We start from the raw sequence: 24,605 nt of genomic DNA, 5'->3' as shown, positions 1-24,605 counted from the left end.
TTGTCGGAGAGCTCTGTGGGGGTGTCAGAGCGCTCGGGAGGGGGGACTAAGGGGGTTGTTGGAGAGCTCGGGGGGGTGTCAGAGGGTTCGGGAGAGGGTTGTCGGAGAGCTTGGGCAGTGAGGACTGAGGGAGGTGACTGAGAGTTCGAGAGGAGCTGTAGTTATGGTTGGGGGAGGGGCTGTAGTTATTGTTTGGGAGGAGCTGTAGTTCTTGATCGGGGAGGGGCTGTAGTTATTGTTCGGGGAGTAGTTGTAGTTATTGTTCGGGGAGGGGCTGTAGTTATTGTTCGGGAGGGGGGTTGTCGGAGAGCTCTGCGGGGGTATCGGAGAGCTCGCGAGGGGGGACTGAGGGGGGTTGTCGGAGAGGTCGGAGTGTTCGGGAGGGGGATGTCGGAGAGCTTGAGCAGTGAGGACTGAGGGGGGTGACTGAGAGTTCGGGAGGAGCTGTAGTTATTGTTCGGGGAGGGGCTGTAGTTATTGTTTGCGAGGAGCTGTAGTTATTGGTCGGAGAGGGGCTGTAGTGATTGTTCGGGGATGGGCTGTAGTTATTGTTCAGGAGGAGCTGTAATTATTGATCGGGAAGGGCTGTAGTTATTGTTCGGGGAGGGGCTGTAGTTATTGATCGGGCAGGAGCTGTAGTTATTGATCGGGGAGGAGCTGTAGTTATTGTTCGGGGAGGGGCTGTAGTTATTGTTCTGGAGGGGCTGTAGTTATTGATCAGGGAGGAGCTGTAGTTATTTTTCAGGGAGGGGCTGTAGTTATTGATCGGGGACGGGCTGTAGTTATTGATCGGGGAGAAGCTGTCGTTATTGATCGGGGAGGAGCTGTCGTTATTGATCGGGGAGGAGCTGTAGTTATTGATTGGAGAGGAGCTGTGGTTATTGTTCGGGAAGAGATTTAGTTATCGTTCCGGGGGGGGGGGGGGGGGGCTGTAGTTATTGTTCGGGTGGTGGGTTGTCGGAGAGCTCTGCGCGGATGTCGGAGAGCTCGGGAGTGGGGACTGAGGGGGGTTGTCGGAGAGTTCAGGAGGGGGGTGTCGGAGAGCTCGGGGGGGTGTCGGAGAGTTCGGGAAGGGGTTGCCGAAGAGCTTGGGCAGTGAGGGCTGAGTGGGGTGACTGAGAGTTCGGGAGGAGCTGTAGTTATTGTTCGGAGAGGGGCTGTAGTTATTGTTCGGGAGGGGCTGTAGATATTGTTGGGGGAGGGGCTGCAGTGATTGTTCGGGGAGGAGCTGTTGTTATGGTTCGGGGAGGAGCTGTAGTTATTGATCGGGGAGGAGCTGCAGTTCTTGGTCGGGGAGGGGCTGTAGTGATTGTTCGGGGAGGGGCTGTAGTTATTGTTCAGGAGGAGCTGCAGTTATTGTTCGGGGAGGGGCTGTAGGTGTTGATCGGGGAGGGGATGTCGTGACTGTATGGGAGGAGCTGTAGTTATTGTTCAGGGAGGAGCTGTCGTTACTGATCGTGAGGTGCTGTAGTTATTGTTCGGGAAGAGCTTTAGTTATTGATTGGGGAGGAGCTGTCGTTATTGTTTGGGAGGGGCTGTAGTTATTGTTCGGGGAGGGGCTGTAGTTGTTCAGGAGGAGCTGTAGTTATTGTTGGGAAAGGGGCTGTAGCTATTGTTTGGGTAGGGCTGCAGTTGTTGTTCGGGGAGACGCTGTAGTTATTGTTCGGGGCGGTGCTGTAGTTATTGATCGGGGAGGAGCTGCAGTTATTGTTCGGGGAGGGGCTGTAGTTATTGATCGGAGAGGAGCTGTAGTTATTGATCGGGGAGGAGCTGTAGTTATTGTCCGGGGAGAAGCTGCAGTTCTTGGTCGGGGAGGGGCTGTAGTGATTGTTGGGGAAGGGCTGTAGGTATTGATCGGGGAGGGGATGTAGTGACTGTACGGGAGGAGCTGTAGTTATTGTTCGGAGAGGAGCCGTATTTATTGTTCGGGGAGGGGCTGTAGTTATTGTTCGGAGTGGAGCCGTAGTTATTGTTCGGGGAGGGGCTGTAGTTGTTGTTCGGGGAGGGGCTGTAGGTATTGATCAGGGAGGGGATGTAGTGACTGTACGGGAGGAGCTGTAGTTATTGTTCGGGGAGGGGCTGGAGTTATTGTTCGGGGTGGGGTTGTAGTTATTGTTCGTGGAGGGGCTGTAGTTACTGATTGTGAGGTGCTGTAGTTATTGTTCGGGAAGAGCTTTAGTTATTGATTGGGGAGGAGCTGTCGTTATTGTTTGGGAGGGGCTGTAGTTATTGTTCGGGAGGGGCTGTAGTTATTGTTCGGGGAGGGGATGTAGTTATTGTTCGGAGAGGGGCTGGAGTTATTGTTCGGGGAGGGGTTGTAGTTATCGTTCAGGGAGGGGCTGTAGTTATTTATCGGGGAGGAGCTGTAGTTATTGATCGGGGAGGGGCTGTAGTTATTGTTCGGGAGGGGCTGTAGTTATTGGTAGGGAGGGGCTGTAGTTATTGTTCGTGGAGGGGCTGTAGTTGATTGGGGAGGAGCTGTCGTTATTGTTTGGGAGGGGCTGTAGTTATTGTTCGGGGAGGGGCTGTAGTTATTGATCGGGGAGGGGCTGTAGTTATTGTTCGGGGAGGAGCTGCTGTTAATGTTTGGGAGGAGCTGTAGATATTGATCAGGGAGGGGCTGTAGTTATTGTTCGGGGAGGGGCTGTAGTCATCGTTCGGGGAGGAGTTATAGTTATTGATCGGGCAGGAGCTGTAGTTATTGATCGGGGAGGAGCTGTAGTTATTGATCGGGCAGGAGCTGTAGTTATTGATCGGGGAGGAGCTGTAGTTATTGTTCGGGGAGGGGCTGTAGTTATTTTTCGGGGAGGGGCTGTAGTTATTGTTCTGGAGGGGCTGTAGTTATTGATCAGGGAGGAGCTGTAGTTATTTTTCAGGGAGGGGCTGTAGTTATTGATCGGGAGGGGCTGTAGTTATTGTTCGGGGAGGGGCTGTAGTTATTGATGGGGGAGGGGCTGTAGTTATTGATCGGGAAGGGCTGTAGTTATTCATCGGGGAGGAGCTGTAGTTATTGTTCGGGAGGAGCTGTAGTTATTGATCGGGAGGAGCTGTAGTTATTGATCGGGGAGGGGCTGTAGTTATTGATCGGGAGGAGCTGTAGTTATTGATCGGGGAGGAGCTGTAGTTATTGATCGGGAGGGGCTGTAGTTATTGTTCAGGGAGGGGCTGTAGTTATTGTTCGGGGAGGGGCTGTAGTTATTGATCGGGGAGGGGCTGTAGTCGTTGTTCGGGGAAAAGCTGTAGTTATTGTTCGGGGAGGAGCTGTAGTTATTGATCGGGAGGAGCTGTAGTTATTGATCGGGGAGGAGCTGTAGTTATTGATCGGGAGGGGCTGTAGTTATTGTTCAGGGAGGGGCTGTAGTTATTGTTCGGGGAGGGGCTGTAGTTATTGATCGGGGAGGGGCTGTAGTTATTGTTCGGGGAAAAGCTGTAGTTATTGTTTGGGGAGGAGCTGTCGTTATTGATCGGGAAGGAGCTGTAGTTATTGATTGGGGAGGAGCTGTAGTTATTCATCGGGGAGGAGCTGTAGTTATTGTTCGGGAGGAGCTGTAGTTATTCATCGGGGAGGAGCTGTAGTTATTGTTCGGGAGGAGCTGTAGTTATTGTTCGGGAGGAGCTGTAGTTATTGATCGGGAGGAGCTGTCGTTATTGTTCGGGAGGAGCTGTAGTTATTCATCGGGGAGGAGCTGTAGTTATTGTTCGGGAGGAGCTGTAGTTATTCATCGGGGAGGAGCTGTAGTTATTGTTCGGGAGGAGCTGTCGTTATTGTTCGGGAGGAGCTGTAGTTATTCATCGGGGAGGAGCTGTAGTTATTGTTCGGGAGGAGCTGTAGTTATTGTTCGGGAGGAGCTGTAGTTATTGACTGGGGAGGAGCTGTAGCTATTGTTCAGGAAGAGATTTAGTTATCGTTCCGGGGGGGGGGTTGTGGCTGTAGTTATTGTTCGGGTGGTGGGTTGTCGGAGAGTTCTGCGCGGATGTCGGAGAGCTCGGGAGTGGGGACTGAGGGGGGTTGTTGGAGAGTTCAGGAGGGGGCTGTCGGAGAGCTCGGGGGGGTGTCGGAGAGTTCGGGAAGGGGTTGTCGAAGAGCTTGGGCAGTGAGGACTGAGTGGGGTGACTGAGCATTCGGGAGGAGCTGTGGTTATTGTTCAGAGAGGGGCTGTAGTTATTGTTCGGGAGGGGCTGTACATATTGTTGGGTGAGGGGCTGCAGTTATTGTTCGGGGAGGAGCTGTTGTTATGGCTCGGGGAGGAGCTGTCGTTATTGATCGGGGAGGGGCTGTAGTGCTTGTTCGGGGAGGGGCTGTAGTTATTGTTCAGGAGGAGCTGCAGTTATTGTTCGGGGAGGGGCTGTAGGTGTTGATCGGGGAGGGGATGTCGTGACTGTATGGGAGGAGCTGTAGTTATTGTTCAGGGAGGAGCTGTAGTTATTGTTCGGGAGGAGATGTAGTTATTGATCGGGGAGGAGCTGTAGTTATTATTCGGGAGGAACTGTAGTTATTGTTCGGGAGGAACTGTAGGTATTGATCGTGGAGGAGCTGTAGATATTGATCGGGGAGGGGCTGTAGTTTTTGTTAGGGGAGGAGGTGTTGTTATTGCCCGTGGAGGAGCTGTAGTTACTGATCGGGGAGGGGCTGTAGTTATTGTTCGGGGCGGTGCTGTAGTTATTGTTCGAGGAGGAGCTGTAGTTATTGTTCGGGGAGGAATTGTAGTTATCGATCGGGGAGGGGCTGTAGTTGTTGTTCGGGGAGGGGCTGTAGTTATTGTTCGGGGAGGGGCTGTAGCTATTGTTCGGGGAGGGGCTGTAGTTATTGTTCGGGGAGGAGTTGTAGTTATTGTTCGGGCGGGGCTGTAGTTATTGTTCGGGAGGGGGGTTGTCGGAGAGCTCTGTGGGGGTGTCAGAGCGCTCGGGGGGGGGACTAAGGGGGTTGTCGGAAAGCTCGGGGGGGGTGTCAGAGGGTTCGGGAGAGGGTTGTCGGAGAGCTTGGGCAGTGAGGACTGAGGGGGGTGACTGAGAGTTCGGGAGGAGCTGTAGTTATTGTTCGGGGAGGGGCTGTAGTTATTGTTCGGGAGGGGCTCTAGTTATTGTTCGGGAGGGGCTGCAGTTATTGTTTGGGAGGAGCTGTAGTTATTGTTCAGGGAGGAGCTGTAGTTATTGATCGGGGAGGGGCTGTAGTTATCGATCGGGGAGGGGCTGTAGTTGTTGTTCGGGGAGGGGCTGTAGTTATTGTTCGGGGAGGGGCTGTAGCTATTGTTCGGGGAGGGGCTGTAGTTATTGTTCGGGGAGGAGTTGTAGTTATTGTTCGGGCGGGGCTGTAGTTATTGTTCGGGAGGGGGGTTGTCGGAGAGCTCTGTGGGGGTGTCAGAGCGCTCGGGGGGGGGACTAAGGGGGTTGTCGGAAAGCTCGGGGGGGGTGTCAGAGGGTTCGGGAGAGGGTTGTCGGAGAGCTTGGGCAGTGAGGACTGAGGGGGGTGACTGAGAGTTCGGGAGGAGCTGTAGTTATTGTTCGGGGAGGGGCTGTAGTTATTGTTCGGGAGGGGCTCTAGTTATTGTTCGGGAGGGGCTGCAGTTATTGTTTGGGAGGAGCTGTAGTTATTGTTCAGGGAGGAGCTGTAGTTATTGATCGGGGAGGGGCTGTAGTTATCGTTCGGGGAGTAGTTGTAGTTATTGTTCGGGGAGGAGCTGTAGTTATTGTTCGGGGAGGGGCTGTAGTTATTGTTCGGGCGGGGCTGTAGTTATTGTTCGGGAGGGGGGTTGTCGGAGAGCTCTGCGGGGGTATCGGAGAGCTCGCGAGGGGGGACTGAGGGGGGCAGTCGGAGAGTTCGGGTGGGGTTTGTCGGAGAGCTTGGGCAGTGAGGACTGAGGGGGGTGACAGAGTTCGGGAGGAGCTGTAGTTATTGTTGGGGGAGGGGCTGTAGTTATTGTCCGGGGAGAAGCTGCAGTTCTTGGTCGGGGAGGGGCTGTAGTGACTGTACGGGAGGAGCTGTAGTTATTGTTCGGAGTGGAGCCGTAGTTATTGTTCGGGGAGGGTCTGTAGTTATTGTTCGGGGAGGGGATGTAGTGACTGTACGGGAGGAGCTGTAGTTATTGTTCGGAGTGGAGCCGTAGTTATTGTTCGGGGAGGGGCTGTAGTTGTTCAGGAGGAGTTGCAGTTATTGTTCGGGGAGTGGCTGTAGGTATTGATCGGGGAGGGGATGTAGTGACTGTACGGGAGGAGTTGTAGTTATTGTTCGGGGAGGGGCTGGAGTTATTGTTTGGGGAGGGGCTGTAGTTATCGTTCAGGGAGGAGCTGTAGTTATCGATCGGGGAGGAGCTGTAGTTGTTGTTCGGGGTGGAGCTGTAGTTATTCATCGGGGAGGAGCTGTAGTTATCGATCGGGGAGGAGCTGTAGTTGTTGTTCGGGGAGGAGCTGTAGTTATTCATCGGGGAGGAGCTGTAGTTATTGATCGTGGAGGAGCTGTAGTTATTGATCGGGGAGGAGCCGTAGTTATTGATCGGGGAGGAGCCGTAGTTATTGATCGGGGAGGAGCTGTAGTTGTTGATCGGGGAGGAGCTGTAGTTATTCATCGGGGAGGAGCTCTAGTTATTGTTCGGGGACGAGCTGTAGTTGTTGATCGGGGAGGAGCTGTACTTATTCATCGGGGAGGAGCTCTAGTTATTGTTCGGGCACGAGCTGTAGTTATTGATCGGGGAGGAGCTGTAGTTATTGATCGGGGAGGAGCTGTAGTTATTGATCGGGGAGGAGCCGTAGTTATTGTTCGGGGAGGGGCTGTAGTTATTGATCGGGGAGGAGCTGTAGTTGTTGATCGGGGAGGAGCCGTAGTTATTATAGAACATAGAACAATACAGCGCAGTACAGGCCCTTCGGCCCACGATGTTGCACCGAAACAAAAGCATTCTAACCTACACTATGCCATTATTATCCATATGTTTATCCAATAAACTTTTAAATGCCCTCAATGTTGGCGAGTTCACTACTGTAGCAGGTAGGGCATTCCACGGCCTCACTACTCTTTGCGTAAAGAACCTACCTCTGACCTCTGTCCTATATCTATTACCCCTCAGTTTAAAGTTATGTCCCCTCGTGCCAGCCATATCCATCCGCGGGAGAAGGCTCTCACTGTCCACCCTATCCAACCCCCTGATCATTTTGTATGCCTCTATTAAGTCTCCTCTTAACCTTCTTCTCTCCAACGAAAACAACCTCAAGTCCATCAGCCTTTCCTCATAAGATTTTCCCTCCATACCAGGCAACATCCTGGTAAATCTCCTCTGCACCCCCTCCAAAGCCTCCACGTCCTTCCTATAATGCGGTGACCAGAACTGTACGCAATACTCCAAATGCGGTCGTACCAGAGTTCGGTACAGCTGCAACATGACCTCCTTACTCCGGAACTCAATCCCTCTACCAATAAAGGCCAACACTCCATAGGCCTTCTTCACAACCCTATCAACCTGGGTGGCAACTTTCAGGGATCTATGTACATGGACACCTAGATCCCTCTGCTCATCCACACTTTCAAGAACTTTACCATTAGCCAAATATTCCGCATTCCTGTTATTCCTTCCAAAGTGAATCACCTCACACTTCTCTACATTAAACTCCATTTGCCACCTCTCAGCCCAGCTCTGCAGCTTATCTATATCCCTCTGTAACCTGCTACATCCTTCCACACTATCGACAACACCACCGACTTTAGTATCGTCTGCAAATTTACTCACCCACCCTTCTGCGCCTTCCTCTAGGTCATTGATAAAAATGACAAACAGCAACGGCCCCAGAACAGATCCTTGTGGTACTCCACTTGTGACTGTACTCCATTCTGAACATTTCCCATCAACCACCACCCTCTGTCTTCTTTCAGCTAGCCAATTTCTGATCCACATCTCTAAATCACCCTCAATCCCCAGCCTCTGTATTTTTTGCAATAGCCTACCGTGAGGAACCTTATCAAACGCTTTGCTGAAATCCATATACACCACATCAACTGCTCTACCCTCGTCTACCTGTTCAGTCACCTTCTCAAAGAACTCAATACGGTTTGTGAGGCATGACCTGCATTGTCATAATGCCCACAAATTGTTCGGGGAGGGGCTGTAGTTATTGATCAGGGAGGAGCTGCAGTTATTGATCGGGGAGGAGATGTAGTTATTGATCGGGGAGGAGCTGTAGTTATTGATCGGGCAGGGGCTGTAGTTATTGTTCGAGGAGGAGCTGTAGTTATTGTTCGGGGAGGGGCTGTAGTTATTGATCGGGGAGGAGCTGTAGTTATTGATCGGGCAGGAGCTGTCGTTCTTGATCGGGGAGAGGCTGTAGTTATAGTTCGGGAAGGAGCTGTAGTTATTGATCGGGAGGGGCTGTAGTTATTGTTCGGTGAGGAGCTGTAGTTATTGTTCGGGGAGGGGTTGTAGTTATTGTTCAGGGAGGAGCTGTAGTTATTGATCGGGAGGGGCTGTAGTTATTGATCGGGGAGGAGCTGTAGTTATTGATCGGGCAGGAGCTGTCGTTCTTGATCGGGGAGAGGCTGTAGTTATAGTTCGGGAAGGAGCTGTAGTTATTGATCGGGGAGGAGCTGTAGTTATTGTTTGGGGAGGGGCTGTAGTTATTGATCGGGAGGGGCTGTAGTTATTGGTCGGGGAGGGGCTGTAGTTATTGATCGGGGAGGAGCTGTAGTTATTGTTCGGGGAGGGGCTGTAGTTATTGATCGGGAGGGGCTGTAGTTATTGTTCGGGGAGGGGCTGTAGTTATTGATCGGGAGGGGCTGTAGTTATTGTTCGGGGAGGAGCTGTAGTTATTGATCGGGAGGGGCTGTAGTTATTGTTGGGGGAGGGGCTGTAGTTATTGTTCGGGGAGTGGCTGTAGTTATTGATTGGGGAGGGGCTGTAGTTATTGATCGGGAGGGGCTGTAGTTATTGTTGGGGGAGGGGCTGTAGTTATTGTTCGGGGAGTGGCTGTAGTTATTGATCGGGGAGGGGTGGGGTCTGTAGTTATTGTTCTTACCAGCTTGGTCACAAGGTGATGATGTCATAGTCAGCTCAAAGGCCAAATCTATAAATAAATAGAAACACGTGTTAGGAAAATATGGAAGTTTAAAAAGATGTGTTAAATTATAAAGTTACACACCCACCCCTGCCGGCAAACATAGAGCCCACATACCCCAAACCCTGTTTAAGGTTATGGAGTTAACACTCATTTCACTGGATGCAGGTGGTCTGTCACTACGGGCTGTGAATGATCGGTGTGAGGTACCTGAACAGTGTTGCTGTAATTTGTGGATCTCTGTGTGGAGCCCCCTCAATGTGCTGGCATGTTCCTGCTGTAAGAACAGCAGGTTCTTCTGGGCACTGTGCAGCTGCATCTCCAGGTTTGACGCTGCCATGATGCAATCAAGTGATCTGCAGAGGAAAGAGAACAAACAGTAAGTGTGGTCAGTACTGCGGGGTCCGTATCACTCACCCTGTAATTATCACGTGTCCAGTCCAGAAAACGTGCCCAGTACAAATCACGTGCCCAGTACAAATCACGTGCCCAGTACAAATCACGTGCCCAGTACAAATCACGTGCCCAGTACAAATCACGTGCCCAGTACAAATCACGTGCCCAGTACAAATCACGTGCCCAGTACAAATCACGTGCAGCACACATCATGATCCCAGTATGCATTACGTGCTCAGTACATATCACATGCTCAGCATATATGCTCCCTGAACACATGCTGGGCACACATTACACTCCCCGTATGCATCACACGCTCAGCATGTATCACGCTTACTGTATCATGCACTCAATACATAATCTCGCGCTCAGCAAGTACTGCATGCAGTTTTTATCACACTCAGCAAATTTCACATGCTCAGGATGTATCTCAGCACTTATCACGCACTCAATACGTATCACATGCTCAGCACATACATGCTGAACCTGTGTTTCACACTCCCTGTATGTATCACAGACTCGGCACGTTATCAGGCTCCCTATACCAAGCGCTCAGCATGCATCATTCAGCAGTCGGCACATGTCACACCCACTGGGCAAGTAGCACATGCACAGTACGTATTACACTATCATGCGCTCAGCATGTATCACGCATTCAGCACGTATCATGCTCCTTGCATTACTCAGTAGGCACGTCTCACAAGCTCAGCATGTATCGCATGCCCTGCATGTATCAAGTGCTCAGTATGCATCATGCGCTCCGCATGTATCATGCATTGTGCATCATGTGTACAGTTTGTATCACGCACTCGGTGAGTATCAAATGCACAGTGCGTATTACACAGGTCACATGCTCAGTAAGTATCACGCGTTCAGTACGAATCACGCTCCCTGTATCACGCACTCGTCACACATCTCCGCACACTCCGTATGCACCTCAGGTAGTATCACGTCCCCAGTATACATCACACGCTTAGCAATTATCACACACTCAGTATATATCACAAGCTTGGTCCATATCAGACGCACAGCTGGTATCAGCACGAGATATGTACAGGGTTCAGCATGTATTACGAGCTCAGCAAATATCACATGCTTAGTGTGGGTCTTTGTGTGTATCACGCGCTCAGTACATATCACGCACTCTGTACGTATCACACGCCCAGTACGTATCACATGCCCAGTACGTATCAACGCCCAGTATGCATCACACGCCCAGTACGTATCACATGCCCAGTACGTATCAACGCCCAGTATGTATCACACGCCCAGTATGTATCACACGCCCAGTATGTATCACACGCCCAGTATGTATCACACGCCCAGTATGTATCACACGCCCAGTACGTATCACACGCCCAGTACGTATCACACGCCCAGTACGTATCACACGCCCAGTACGTATCACACGCCCAGTACGTATCACACGCCCAGTACGTATCACACGCCCAGTACGCATCTCAGCATGTACCATGCGCTCAGTGCATAACACTGGCTCAGTGCATATCACGCTCTCAGCGCGCACAGCACATAAAATAATGATCTTCATCAGTGTCACAAGTGGGCTTACATTAACACTGCAATGAAGTTACTGTGAAAAGCCCCCAGTCGCCACATTCCGGCGCCTGTTCGAGTTTTTGTTTGCACTGAGTGCTGAATTTGGTGCTTTTTGAGTGCTATAGTAAGAGTTTGGTGACCGAGGGAGTATAAGGCTTCATTTTTATCTAAAGTTTAGTCTTTCTTTTATTTAGTTAATTAACTTAAAAGTTGCTGTTTGGTTTAAAAGGTGAATTTTCAATAAGCTTTAAACAGGCTTCTACTTGTAGGCACCTGCAGCTGGAGCTTGTTAATTAGTTAATTGGATTAGGCCAGTTTTCAGAGGCTAGATTCACAGTATAAAAGTGATCCCCTACAGTGCAGACTTTGTTTGCACTGAGTGCTGAATTTGGTGCATTTGAGTGCCATAGTAAGAGTTTGGTGACCGAGGGAGTGCTGAATTTTGTGCTTTTTGAGTGCTATAGTAAGAGTTTGGTGACCGAGGGAGTAAGGTGCTCCTTTCATTTTGTTTCCGACATTTCCGCAAAGAGTGCGAAGAGAGCCAGGAGTTTACAGAAAGTGTAGCTGACTGGGAGCAGAGTCGGAGGGCGGAGATCTAGTTGGTCCAGACAGCAGCTATATTCTGTCAGGTTAGAGGGGATGGAGGCTAGGCCAGTTGCATGCTCCTCCTGTAGGATGTGGGTGGTGAGGGATACCACCGGTGTCCCCACGGACTATACCTGCAGGAAGTGCACCCAACTTCAGCTCCTCAAAGACCGTGTTAGGGAACTGGAGCTGAAGCTGGATGAACTTCGGATCATCCGGGAGGCAGAGGGGGTGATTGAGAAGAGTTACAAGGAGGTAACCACACCCAAGGTACAGGACAAGAATAGCTGGGTTACAGTCAGGGGGAAAAAAACAAACAGGCAGACAGTGCAGGGATCCCTCGTGGCCGTTCCCCTTCAAAACAAGTATACCGTTTTGGATGCCGTTGTGGGGGATGACCGACCGGGGGAAGGCCCTAGCGGCCAGGTCTCTGGCACTGAGTCTGGCTCTGGGGCTCAGCAGGGAAGGGGGGAGAATAGAAAAGCAATAGTTGTAGGAGATTCAATGGTTAGGGGAATAGATAGGAGATTCTGTGGTCGCGAGCGAGACACCCGGAAGGTATGTTGCCTCCCAGGTGCCAGGGCCAGGGATGTCTCGGATCGTGTCTTCAGGATCCTTAAGGGGGAGGGGGAGCAGCCAGAAGTCGTGGTGCACATTGGTACCAACGCCATAGGTAGGAAAAGGGGTGTGGAGGTAATAAACAAGTTTAGGGAGTTAGGCTGGAAGTTAAAAGCCAGGACAGACAGAGTTGTCATCTCTGGTTTGTTGCCGGTGCCACGTGATAGCGAGGCTAGGAATTGGGAGAGAGTGCAGCTGAACACGTGGCTGCAGGAATGGTGTAGGAGGGAGGGCTTCAGGTATTTGGATAATTGGAGCGCATTCTGGGGAAGGTGGGACCTGTACAAGCAGGACGGGTTGCATCTGAACCAGAGGGACACCAATATCCTGGGAGGGAGGTTTTCTAGTACTCTTCGGGAGGATTTAAACTAATTTGGCAGGGGAATGGGAACCGGATTTGTAGTCCAGCAACTAAGGTAGCCGATATTCAGGACGCCAAAGCGTGTAATGAGGCAGTGGGGAAGGGAACACTGACAAAGGAGAGTACTTGCAGGCACGGAGATGGGTTGAAGTGTGTATACTTCAACGCAAGAAGCATCAGGAATAAGGTGGGTGAACTTAAGGCATGGATCGGTACTTGGGACTACGATGTGGTGGCCATCACGGAAACTTGGATAGAAGAGGGGCAGAAATGGTTGTTGGAGGTCCCTGGTTATAGATGTTTCAATAAGATTAGGGAGGGTGGTAAAAGAGGTGGTGGGGGGGGGGTGGCATTATTAATTAGAGATAGTATAACAGCTGCAGAAAGGCAGTTCAAGGAGTATCACCCTATTGAGGTAGTATGGGTTGAAGTCAGAAATAGGAAAGGCGTAGTCACCTTGTTAGGAGTTTTCTATAGGCCCCCCCAATAGTAGCAGAGATGTGGAGGAACAGATTGGGAAACAGATTTTGGAAAGGTGCAGAAGTCATAGGGTAGTAGTCATGGGCGACTTTAACTTCCCAAATATTGAGTGGAAACTCTTTAGATCAAATAGTTTGGATGGGGTGGTGTTTGTGCAGTGTGTCCAGGAAGCTTTTCTAACACAGTATGTAGATTGTCCGACCAGAGGAGGGGCAATATTGGATTTAGTACTGGGTAATGAACCAGGGCAAGTGATAGATTTGTTAGTGGGGGAGCATTTTGGAGATAGTGACCACAATTCTGTGACTTTCACTTTAGTAATGGAGAGGGATAGGTACGTGCAACAGGGCAAGGTTTACAATTGGGGGAAGGGTAAATACGATGTTGTCAGACAAGAATTGAAGTGCATAAGTTGGGAACATAGGCTGTCAGGGAAGGACACATGTGAAATGTGGAACTTGTTCAAGGAACAGGTGCTACGTGTCCTTGATATGTATGTCCCTGTCAGGCAGGGAAGAGATGGTTGAGTGAGGGAACCATGGTTGACAAGAGAGGTTGAATGTCTTGTTAAGAGGAAAAAGGAGACTTATGTAAGGCTGAGGAAACAAGGTTCAGACAGGGCATTGGAGGGATACAAGATAGCCAGGAGGGAACTGAAGAAAGGGATTAGGAGAGCTAAGAGAGGGCATGAACAATCTTTGGCGGGTAGGATCAAGGAAAACCCCAAGGCCTTTTACACATGTGAGAAATATGCGAATGACTAGAGCGAGGGTAGGTCCGATCAAGGACAGTAGCGGGAGATTGTGTATTGAGTCTGAAGAGATAGGAGAGGTCTTGAACGAGTACATTTCTTCTGTATTTACAAATGAGAGGGGCGATATTGTTGGAGAGGACAGTGTGAAACAGATTGGTAAGCTCGAGGAAATACTTGTTAGGAAGGAAGATGTGTTGGGCATTTTGAAAAACTTGAGGATAGACAAGTCCCCCGGGCCTGACGGGATATATCCAAGGATTCTATGGGAAACAAGAGATGAAATTGCAGAGCCGTTGGCAATGATCTTTTCGTCCTCACTGTCAACAGGGGTGGTACCAGGGGATTGGAGAGTGGCGAATGTCGCGCCCCTGTTCAAAAAAGGGACTAGGGATAACCCTGGGAATTACAGGTCAGTTAGTCTTACTTCGGTGGTAGGCAAAGTAATGGAAAGGGTACTGAAGGATAGGATTTCTGAGCATCTGGAAAGACACTGCTTGATTAGGGATAGTCAGCACGGATTTGTGAGGGGTAGGTCTTGCCTTACAAGTCTTATTGAATTCTTTGAGGAGGTGACCAAGCACGTGGATGAAGGTAAAGCAGTGGATGAAGTGTACATGGATTTTAGTAAGGCATTTGATAAGGTTCCCCATGGTAGGCTTATGCAGAAAGTAAGGAGGCATGGGATAGTGGGAAATTTGGCCAGTTGGATAACAAACTGGCTAACCGATAGAAGTCAGAGAGTGGTGGTGGATGGTAAATATTCAGCCTGGATCCCAGTTACCAGTGGCGTACCGCAGGGATCAGTTCTGGGTCCTCTGCTGTTTGTGATTTTCATTAATGACTTGGATGAGGGAGTTGAAGGGTGGGTCAGTAAATTTGCAGACGATACGAAGATTGGTGGAGTTGTGGATAGTGAGGAGGGCTGTTGTCGGCTGCAAAGAGACATAGATAGGATGCAGAGCTGGGCTGAGAAGCGGCAGATGGAGTTTAACCCTGAAAAGTGTGAGGTTGTCCATTTTGGAAGGACAAATATGAATGCGGAATACAGGGTTAACGGTAGGGTTCTTGGCAATGTGGAGGAGCAGAGAGATCTTGGGGTCTATGTTCATACATCTTTGAAAGTTGCCACTCAAGTGGATAGAGCTGTGAAGAAGGCCTATGGTGTGCTCGCGTTCATTAACAGAGGGATTGAATTTAAGAGCCGTGAGGTGATGATGCAGCTGTACAAAACTTTGGTAAGGCCACATTTGGAGTACTGTGTACAGTTCTGGTCGCCTCATTTTAGGAAGGATGTGGAAGCTTTGGAAAAGGTGCAAAGAAGATTTACCAGGATGTTGCCTGGAATGGAGAGTAGGTCTTACGAGGAAAGGTTGAGGGTGCTAGGCCTTTTCTCATTAGAACGGAGAAGGATGAGGGGCGACTTGATAGAGGTTTATAAGATTATCAGGGGAATAGATAGAGTAGACAGTCAGAGACTTTTTCCCCGGGTGGAACAAACCATTACAAGGGGACATAAATTTAAGGTGAAAAGTGGAAGATATAGGAGGGATATCAGAGGTAGGTTCTTTACCCAGAGAGTAGTGGGGGCATGGAACGCACTGCCTGTGGAAGTAGTTGAGTCGGAAACATTAGGGACCTTCAAGCAGCTATTGGATAGGTACATGGATTACGGTAAAATGATATAGTGTAGATTTATTTGTTCTTTAGGGCAGCACGGTAGCATTGTGGATGGCCAATTGCTTCACAGCTCCAGGGTCCCAGGTTCGATTCCGGCTGTCACTGTCTGTGCGGAGTCTGCACGTCCTCCCCGTCTCTGCGTGGGTTTCCTCCGGGTGCTCCGGTTTCCTCCCACAGTCCAAAGATGTGCAGGTTAGGTGAATTGGCCAATGATAAATTGCCCTTAATGTCCAAAATTGCCCTTGGTGTTGGGTGGAGGTGTTGAATTTGGGTAGGGTGCTCTTTCCAGGAGCTGGTGCAGACTCAAAAGGGCCGAATGGCCTCCTTCTGCACTGTAAATTCAATGATAATCTATGATTAATCTAGGACAAAGGTTCGGCACAACATCGTGGGCCGAAGGGCCTGTTCTGTGCTGTATTTTCTATGTTCTATGTTCTATGTACACAGAGGGAGAATTCAGAATGGCCAATCCACCTAACCTGCACATCTTTGGACTGTGGGAGGAAACCGGAGCACCCGGAGGAGACCCACGCACACACGGGGAGGATGCGCAGACTCCGCACAGACAGTGACCCAAGCCGTGACTCAAACCTGGACACTGGCGCTGTGAAGCTACAGCACGCGAGTCTCATGCTTACCGCTTATCACACTTGCCGACTGCCTATCAGCATGTATCATCAGCTCACCATGTAACATGCCCTCAGCAAGTATAACATGCTCATGAGGTGAATGTAGGAAGTGTTTATACGGATTGTAGGATGTATATATATCTGTTGCAGTCTGGTTATTGAAAGTCTGGTGAGGTATATATTTTTTAAAATCCTAGTTTAACATTGTGCTTTGTTCATGGGGCGTGGGCCAGCATTTATTATTGACCATCCCTAATTGGGCGGCACAGTAGCACAGTGGTTAGCACTGTGGCTTCACAGCTCCAGGGTCCCAGGTTCGATTCCCGGCTTGGGTCACTGTCTGTGTGGACTCTGCACCTTCCCCGTGTCTGCGTGGGTTTCCTCCGGGTGCTCCGGTTTCCTCCCACAAGTCCCGAAAGACGGGCTGTTAGGTGAATTGGACATTCTGAATTCTCCCTCCGTGTACCCGAACAGGCGCCGCAGTGTGGCAACTAGGGGCTTTTCACAGTAACTTCATTGCAGTGTTAATGTAAGCCTACTTGTGACAATAAAGATTATTATTATTAATTGCCCTTGAAGGGCAGTGAAGAGCCAACCACATCGCTGTGTGAGTCTGGAGTCACAAGTAGGCCAGACCAGGTAAGGACGGCAGATTTCCTTCCCTAAAGGACATTCGTGAACCAGATGGTTTTTTACAACAATCGATTCATGGTCATCATTAGACTTTTAATTTCAGATTTGAATTGATTTTAAATATCACCACCTGCAGTGGTGGGATTCGAACTTGCGACCCCAGAATATCCTGGGTCTCTGGATTACGAGCCTAGTGACAAAACCACTACGCCACCGCCTCCCCGGGGATCTGTTCAGGATTTAAATGGATGCTGCCTGAAAAACACACTCCGAAACCTTCTCAGCTCCTCTTCCAGCCCAAAATAACCATAATAATCTTTATTATTGTCACAAGTAGGCTTACATTAATGTTGCAATGAAGTTACTGTGAGAATCCCCTAGTCGCCACACTGCAGCACCTGTTCGGGTCACAGAGGGAGAATTCAGAATGTCCAATTCACCTAACAGCACGTCTTTCGGGACTTGTGGGAGGAAACCGGAGCACCCGGAGGAAACCCACGCAGACACGGGGAGAACGTGCAGACTCCGCACAGACAGTGACCCAAGCCGGGAATCGAACCTGGGGCCCTGGGGCTGTGAAGATACAGTGCGAACCACTGTGCTACTGTGCCTCCCACCCAATACTTAAAACCTCAGCGCCTGACTGCTTCAACCCCTGCCTCCTCCACATCATCTCAGAGCTGAACACATCTCACTGAGCTGAACACAATGTCTCTAATTATCTACTCCCCAGAGAACCCTCTTAATCTAAATAAAAGTCCATTAGCCCAAACTTTTACGATGCTTTAATTACACATCTCTCTCCAAAAAGCCTAGCTGTCTGTCAAACCAGGATTTTTAAAACATGCCTGCACCAAATACATAAAATGCAATGCTTCCGAAATTCCTACATTCATCACACAATTAATAAATCGTTGTCACCACTTACTACACCATTAGTGGGAGCCAGACTTGCAGCTAAATCACTGGGATTAGCATCTGTACAGACTCAGAACGCACTCCTGAAAGTTCCTCCCGTCACTGATGCTCTTGACCAAACTCCAAAACTCCAATCCTGACTTTTGTCCTCGTACTTCATTAGAAAATGAGATGTCACTCAGCAGCCAAGCTCTCCAGTCGATCTAGGTCTTGCTGCATTTGATCAGCCTGTTGCACCGACACCCCCTCCAAGCCACACACCATCCCGACTTGGAAATATATCACTGTTCCTTCCCTGGTGTTTGGACCTCCTTCTCTAACAGCATTGTTGTTGAACCCACAACGTATGGGGTGCAGCGGTTCAAAAAGGCGACGCACCACCACCTTCTCCTGGCAATCAGGGATGGATATTAAACGCTGACCAGCCAACCCACGCTCATATCTTGTGAAAGAATAATCAAAAAAGCTGAATTTCCATTTCCCTGCTGCATGGTGGGATTTGAACTCATTTCTCTGGATCCTCAGTCCAGGTGTCTGGATTAGATGGACAACTAAATTACAGCACCTTGTAAAACAACCCAAAATGTGTCATAAGGACATTATCAATAAATATGACAATAAGGTGCAGAAACAGATGTGTGACTAAAACCTGGACAAAGGGGTGGGTTCTAATGAGAAACCTTAAGGACAAGAGAGGGGAAACCCGGAGTTGTAGAGCTCAGATAACCAAAGGCATAGCCACCAATGGTGGGACATCAATAATCAGGGATGCATAAAAGGTCCGAATTGGGATAGGGATCTCGCAGAGTTGTGGGGTTTGAGAAAATCACGGAGAAAAGCCTTTGTGTGATCAGAAAACATGGGAGGAGAATTTTAAACCATAGGTGTGATTATAGTTTGTATTTCTAAAAACTTTCCATAAAAATAAAGACAAGTGCTGTGCTATCTGATGACAGTCTGTCACTAATTTTAGCAAGGTTCATGCAAGCACAAATCAGGCTTTCCTCTTTTAGGCTTCATCCAAACACAATGACACAAACATTGTCGAAATCAACATCGCTGTTAGAAACTTACCCAGAGCACCAACAGGAGAAATTCTGTTAGGGGAGTTCGGAAATGCCTCAAGTTACATCTGGACCTCCTCCCATAATAGCAGGAATGTCAGGACAGTCAGAAAATGGAGTCTTTTTCCACTGAAGTTGAAGGTGAGCTGGTGAATTGGCTGAATAGTCTGCAGACAGCTGACGAGTGCGCCCTATTGCTATAGCAATAACCTCCAGGGACATTTCAGTCAGATGGATTTCTGATGAGCTGAGGTGTGGCATCATGCCAGCTGAACCCAGTCACATCAATTTACCTTCATAGCTCAAACACAAGGCTGTGAACCGGCATCCAAAACAAACAACTAAATAGAGGAGAAACCAAATGTGGATCGGTTGTGTTGCCACAGCAGCAAGGTAGAAAACAGCCTTCAGGGAGTGGCTGCAAGAAAGGCAGTGGGGGAAGGGGGGGAAGGGGGGGGGGGGGGGAGAATCTTTCAAGCCCCAAGAACCAGGAAATGGACAGGTATCTTGGAGCGAGCCCTCCCTGGAGATCTTGCTCAATGTTCACAAGTCCGCAGACAGGTTGGTGCCGACATTTATTCAAGGAAGGGGAGAGAGAAAACATGGAACGAAAGGAAAGGCAAGCTCACATTGCAACAGCGCCTTTCACAACTATTGGATGTCTCAAAGCGCTTTCCAGCCAATGAAATACTTTTTGGAAGTATGATCACTGTTTTAATACCTGAAATGCAGCAGTCAGCGAGTGCACAGCAGCTCGGACACAGACAGCGAGTGCACAGCAGCTCGGACACAGACAGCGAGTGCACAGCAGCTCGGACACAGTCAGCGAGTGCACAGCAGCTCGGACACAGACAGCGAGTGTACAGCAGCTCGGACACAGTCAGCGAGTGCACAGCAGCTCGGACACAGACAGCGAGTGCACAGCAGCTCGGACACAGACAGCGAGTGCACAGCAGCTCGGACACAGTCAGCGAGTGCACAGCAGCTCGGACACAGACAGCGAGTGCACAGCAGCTCGGACACAGACAGCGAGTGCACAGCAGCTCGGACACAGTCAGCGAGTGCACAGCAGCTCGGACACAGTCAGCGAGTGCACAGCAGCTCGGACACAGACAGCGAGTGCACAGCAGCTCGGACACAGACAGCGAGTGCACAGCAGCTCGGACACAGACAGCGAGTGCACAGCAGCTCGGACACAGACAGCGAGTGCACAGCAGCTCGGACACAGACAGCGAGTGCACAGCAGCTCGGACACAGTCAGCGAGTGCACAGCAGCTCGGACACAGAGCAACATGATAACGGACAAGAGATCATCAGCATTTGTGATGTTGTTTGGTGGATGAATGTGAGCCAGAACATTGCGGAGAGCTCTCCTACAAAACAGTGCGTTCAGATCGGTGCGACAACCCCCTCGGCGCGGCGCCCCACCTCGGCACCGCACCCCACCTCGGCACCGCACCCCCCTCGGCACCGCACCCCACCTCGGCACCGCACCCCCCTCGGCGCGGCGCCCCACCTCGGCACCGCACCCCACCTCGGCACCGCACCCCCCTCGGCGCGGCACCCCACCTCGGCACCGCACCCCCCTCGGCGCGACACCCCCCTCGGCGCGACACCCCACCTCGGCACCGCACCCCCCCCTTGGCACCGCACACGAGTGTCAGCCATGATTTTTGTGCTCAAAGCCGGAATTGGGAATTGAACCCAGAACCTTGCGTGTCAGCGCTGAGCGGGGAGCGTGTCAGCGCTGAGCGAGGAGCGTGTCAGCGCTGAGCGGGGAGCGTGTCAGCGGGGAGCCTGTCAGCCCTGAGCGGTGAGAGTGTCGGCGCTGAGAGGTGAGCGTGTCAGCACTGAGCGGGAGCGTGTCAGCACGGAGCGGCGAGCGTGACAGCACTGAGCGGCGAGCGTGTCAGCACTGAGCGGCGAGCGTGTCAGCGCTGAGCTGCGAGCGTGTCAGCGCTGAGCTGCGAGCGTGTCAGCGCTGAGCTGCGAGCGTGTCAGCGCTGAGCTGCGAGCGTGTCAGCGCTGAGCTGCGAGCGTGTCAGCACTGAGCTGCGAGCGTGTCAGCACTGAGCTGCGAGCGTGTCAGCGTTGAGCGGCGAGAGTGTCAGCACGGAGCTGCGAGCGTGTCAGCACGGAGCTGCGAGCGTGTCAGCACTGAGTGGCGAGCGTGTCAGCACTGAGCGGCGAGCGTGTCAGCACTGAGCTGCGAGCGTGTCAGCACTGAGCTGCGAGCGTGTCAGCACTGAGCTGCGAGCGTGTCAGCGCTGAGCGGTGAGCGTGTCAGCGCTGAGCTGCGAGCGTGTCAGTGTTGAGCGGCGAGAGTGTCAGCACTGAGCTGCGAGCGTGTCAGCGTTGAGCGGCGAGAGTGTCAGCACTGAGCTGCGAGCGTGTCAGCACTGAGCTGCGAGCGTGTCAGCGCTGAGCTGCGAGCGTGTCAGCGCTGAGCTGCGAGCGTGTCAGCGCTGAGCTGCGAGCGTGTCAGCGCTGAGCGGTGAGCGTGTCAGCACTGAGCTGCGAGCGTGTCAGCGTTGAGCGGCGAGAGTGTCAGCACTGAGCTGCGAGCGTGTCAGCACGGAGCTGCGAGCGTGTCAGCACGGAGCTGCGAGCGTGTCAGCGCTGAGCTGCGAGCGTGTCAGCGCTGAGCGGTGAGCGTGTCAGCGCTGAGCTGCGAGCGTGTCAGCGTTGAGCGGCGAGAGTGTCAGCGTTGAGCGGCGAGAGTGTCAGCACTGAGCTGCGAGCGTGTCAGCACTGAGCTGCGAGCGTGTCAGCGCTGAGCTGCGAGCGTGTCAGCGCTGAGCTGTGAGCGTGTCAGCGCTGAGCGGTGAGCGTGTCAGCACTGAGCTGCGAGCGTGTCAGCGTTGAGCGGCGAGAGTGTCAGCACTGAGCTGCGAGCGTGTCAGCACTGAGCTGCGAGCGTGTCAGCACGGAGCTGCGAGCGTGTCAGCACTGAGCTGCGAGCGTGTCAGCACAGAGAGTGTCAGCACTGAGAGTGTCAGCACTGAGAGTGTCAGTGACGAATGTGATATAAAATAGTTACTTTAGAGATATTAGTTACTGTAATGTAGAGATAGGCCAGTCTCATTCTGGTGAGTTCACAGACAAAGGATTTCAGACCGCATGGCAAAGCAAGGAGGAGGTGTGTCCACCAAAGGAGGAGAAAAGGATGCTGGGTAATAAGGGGGCCAGAGGAAGGGATGAGAAGTGAGCCAATCAGAATGTATGACCAGGTCAGGAGGGGTATAGGATGACCTATGGGAATCGTGTATGTGAAACTTGATACTATTTGAATGTTTTTGCAGAAACCCCTTTGTCTCCTTGTTCATTCGCTTTTCCGGGGTGTAGGAGACTAGGTGTGTCCTATGCCTCTGTGAAATGAATCAGGCTTGCAAGTCAAATAAAATAACTAATGCTGTACCTGCAAATCCATCTCGACTTTTATTGAGGCCAGACTGACGGGTAAAGGAATTTTGTTTTGTCATTTGGTGCCGGAAACCCGGGATTTCTCAAGACGGTTCTGACCAACCGCAAAATCAGAATTAGACTGATTATGAACAGGGAGAGTGGGAAGAAGGGGCCCACAATGTATAGCTGGAAAATGACCGCGCATTGCTTTTTCCCCTCTTCTTATCGTCTGATTAGTCTGGTCACTCGCGGTTGGTACGGAAAGATCGTCTCGACGAAATCAAAGGTCAGTCTGGGGATTAGAAAATTAAACTGATGTGATATGATAATTGATAGTTCAATTTTGGGTTAATTGTGTTGTTGATGAACTGATGTGACTTCAGCAGATGAAGGTTCAGTTAAATGAGTGTTTTTAAAATCTGAAGATGGTTCAACTCCATGTGTGAGTTCTGATTCGGCTTGGGTTAGGTTATGGGTTGATGCGACATCTAAAACAGATGATTCAATTCCATGTGTGAGTGTTTTAAATCTATAGTTGATTAAGCTAAAATTGTACCCTTGGACTGTAGTGGCGAAAAACGCAGTTCTGAGGACTAGTTGAGATTATGGGGAATTGCTTGGATAAATTTCAAAACAAAGAACATCCATAGAACTGGATGCTGCATGTTAGTTAAAGCAGAAGTCTCTCAAAGGGTTAACAGCAGCAGCCAAAGTTAAAGACGACAGACAGTGCTTCTCACTCAGGCCTTGAGATAACAGCAGCAGCCTGTAGTGTAATCAGATACCTTTCCTTTGAGTCAGTGAACTCCAGCAAAGTTACGTTTTGAATTAATTAAAGGAAACCAGTGGGTTTCTCCACCTCTTTGATAAAAGTTATTATTTTCGAAAGCAATTGATTGAAATTGCCAGAATCTTAAGTTTTACTTACTTGAAATAATGTTTATCCCATTTTATTTGTGAATTAATAGAAACTTAAAGAAACTCACTGACACCATTTTAAAAAGTGTAAATCTGGAGATGACAGTTGACTTTGCTCCGGTATACATCACCGCAGCTAACTGCTCCCTCATTGATAGCAGCCAACATTTTTGAGAATGTAAGAAAAACTTGTTAAAAGAAAAATTGTTAAGATAAAGAATTCATAGATATCATAGAATTTACAGTGCAGAAGGAGGCCATTCGGCCCATCGAGTCTGCACCGGCTCTTGGAAAGAGCACCCTACCCACGGTCCACACCTCCACCCTATCCCCACAACCCAGTAACCCCACCCTACACCAAGGGCAATTTTGGACACTATGGGCAATTTAGCATGGCCAATCCACCTAACCCGCACATCTTTGGACTGTGGGAGGAAACCGGAGCACCCGGAGGAAACCCACGCACACACGGGGAGGATGTGCAGACTCCGCACAGACAGTGACCCAATCCGGAATCGAACCTGGGACCCTGGAGCTGTGAAGCATTTGTGCTATCCACAATGCTACCGTGCTGCCCTTAATTAAGTTGTAAATGTTATACAAGTTTGTGTTAAGCAAATCGTAAATTTAGTTCTGAGTTGAGATCAGGGCTAAGCTTGCAAGTTGCAGTAATTCAATTTGAATTTTCAAACATTTTAAGTTTTAAAAGAACACTGTTAGAATCTTTTCAATCATTTTGCCAAGGAGCAAAAATTGCCATTGGTTATAAATAAGCAAATAAAAAAAAAATATATAATTAAAAAAAAGAAAGAGCCAAAGTATGAAAGCTAAAGAGTTAATTAGATTATGGAGACAATATTGTTAAGAGGAAAGAGATAAGATCATGTTATCAAGTTGGCAGGACAATGCCCTTAAAATGGAAATTCCAATTAGTGAACAGGGTAACCAAAAAACATTACAGGTCTTGAAAAAGGAATGTGCATTCAAAAAAAACGCGTAAGTAAAGACAGGAAAGGCTCGGGTCAAACAAAAGATGGGCTACATAGTTCAATGGCTGGCCTTGAATTGACAGAAAATGACCAATTCGATAATTTGAAAATGTCAGCAAAGGATTTCGACTGCACCTGTAGCATTGTCTGCACTAATTCCAGAACCACCAGAGTATAATAATTTATATCCAGTCACTGCTCCCCATATCCCAATCATGCCAGTCACTCCAGCCCTTTTGGTTGATAGCGTGGGTCCCGATTTACCATCTTCATGATCAGTAGGGGAAGAGGAGCTCTGTTCCACAAGCCCAGATAGCTCTAGGACCCGATCTCGGACAGCGAGAGAAGGGCTTGATCCTAATCAGAAACAATTAAGCATACCACCTAAATCCCTTCAGACCAAGGGGAAACCGCAAATTTCGAGAACAAAGGGAGATGCCAGGGATGATTCTGAAGAGAAAGAACTCCCTCTAGCGACAGGGAGGGACGTCGAAGTCTTGGAAGAACCAGAGGAAATAGCTAGAGTGCCCCCTGGTGAGACTCGGAGACAGTTGCCGATTAGGAAGATACCAAACCTTGACGCAG

The 24,605-nt window shown here is 50.1% G+C and overlaps 1 protein-coding gene across 3 annotated transcripts in view; it reads right to left on the bottom strand.

Annotated features, from left to right (window-relative positions):
- ccdc92 (coiled-coil domain containing 92) overlaps window positions 1–24,605 on the bottom strand; it is a 269,189-nt gene that overhangs the window by 138,569 nt on the left and 106,015 nt on the right. For 2 of the 3 annotated variants that reach the window (XM_072511352.1, XM_072511521.1), the window contains exons 2-3: window positions 9,247–9,392; window positions 8,998–9,045 (exon numbers count right to left, since the gene is read on the bottom strand). In XM_072511352.1, coding sequence (XP_072367453.1) covers window positions 8,998–9,045; window positions 9,247–9,392 — 194 coding nt within the window. Of the gene's footprint in view, window positions 1–8,997; window positions 9,046–9,246; window positions 9,393–18,718; window positions 18,894–24,605 lie in introns of those variants that run through there. The other variant, XM_072511438.1, reaches the window with a different exon arrangement.

Source organism: Scyliorhinus torazame, chromosome 1 (genome assembly GCF_047496885.1).
Source record: "Scyliorhinus torazame isolate Kashiwa2021f chromosome 1, sScyTor2.1, whole genome shotgun sequence".
Taxonomy (NCBI): Eukaryota; Metazoa; Chordata; class Chondrichthyes; order Carcharhiniformes; family Scyliorhinidae; genus Scyliorhinus; species Scyliorhinus torazame.
The sequence above is the reverse complement of the archived record's forward strand: the minus strand, read 5'-3'. Positions and strand labels throughout refer to the sequence as shown.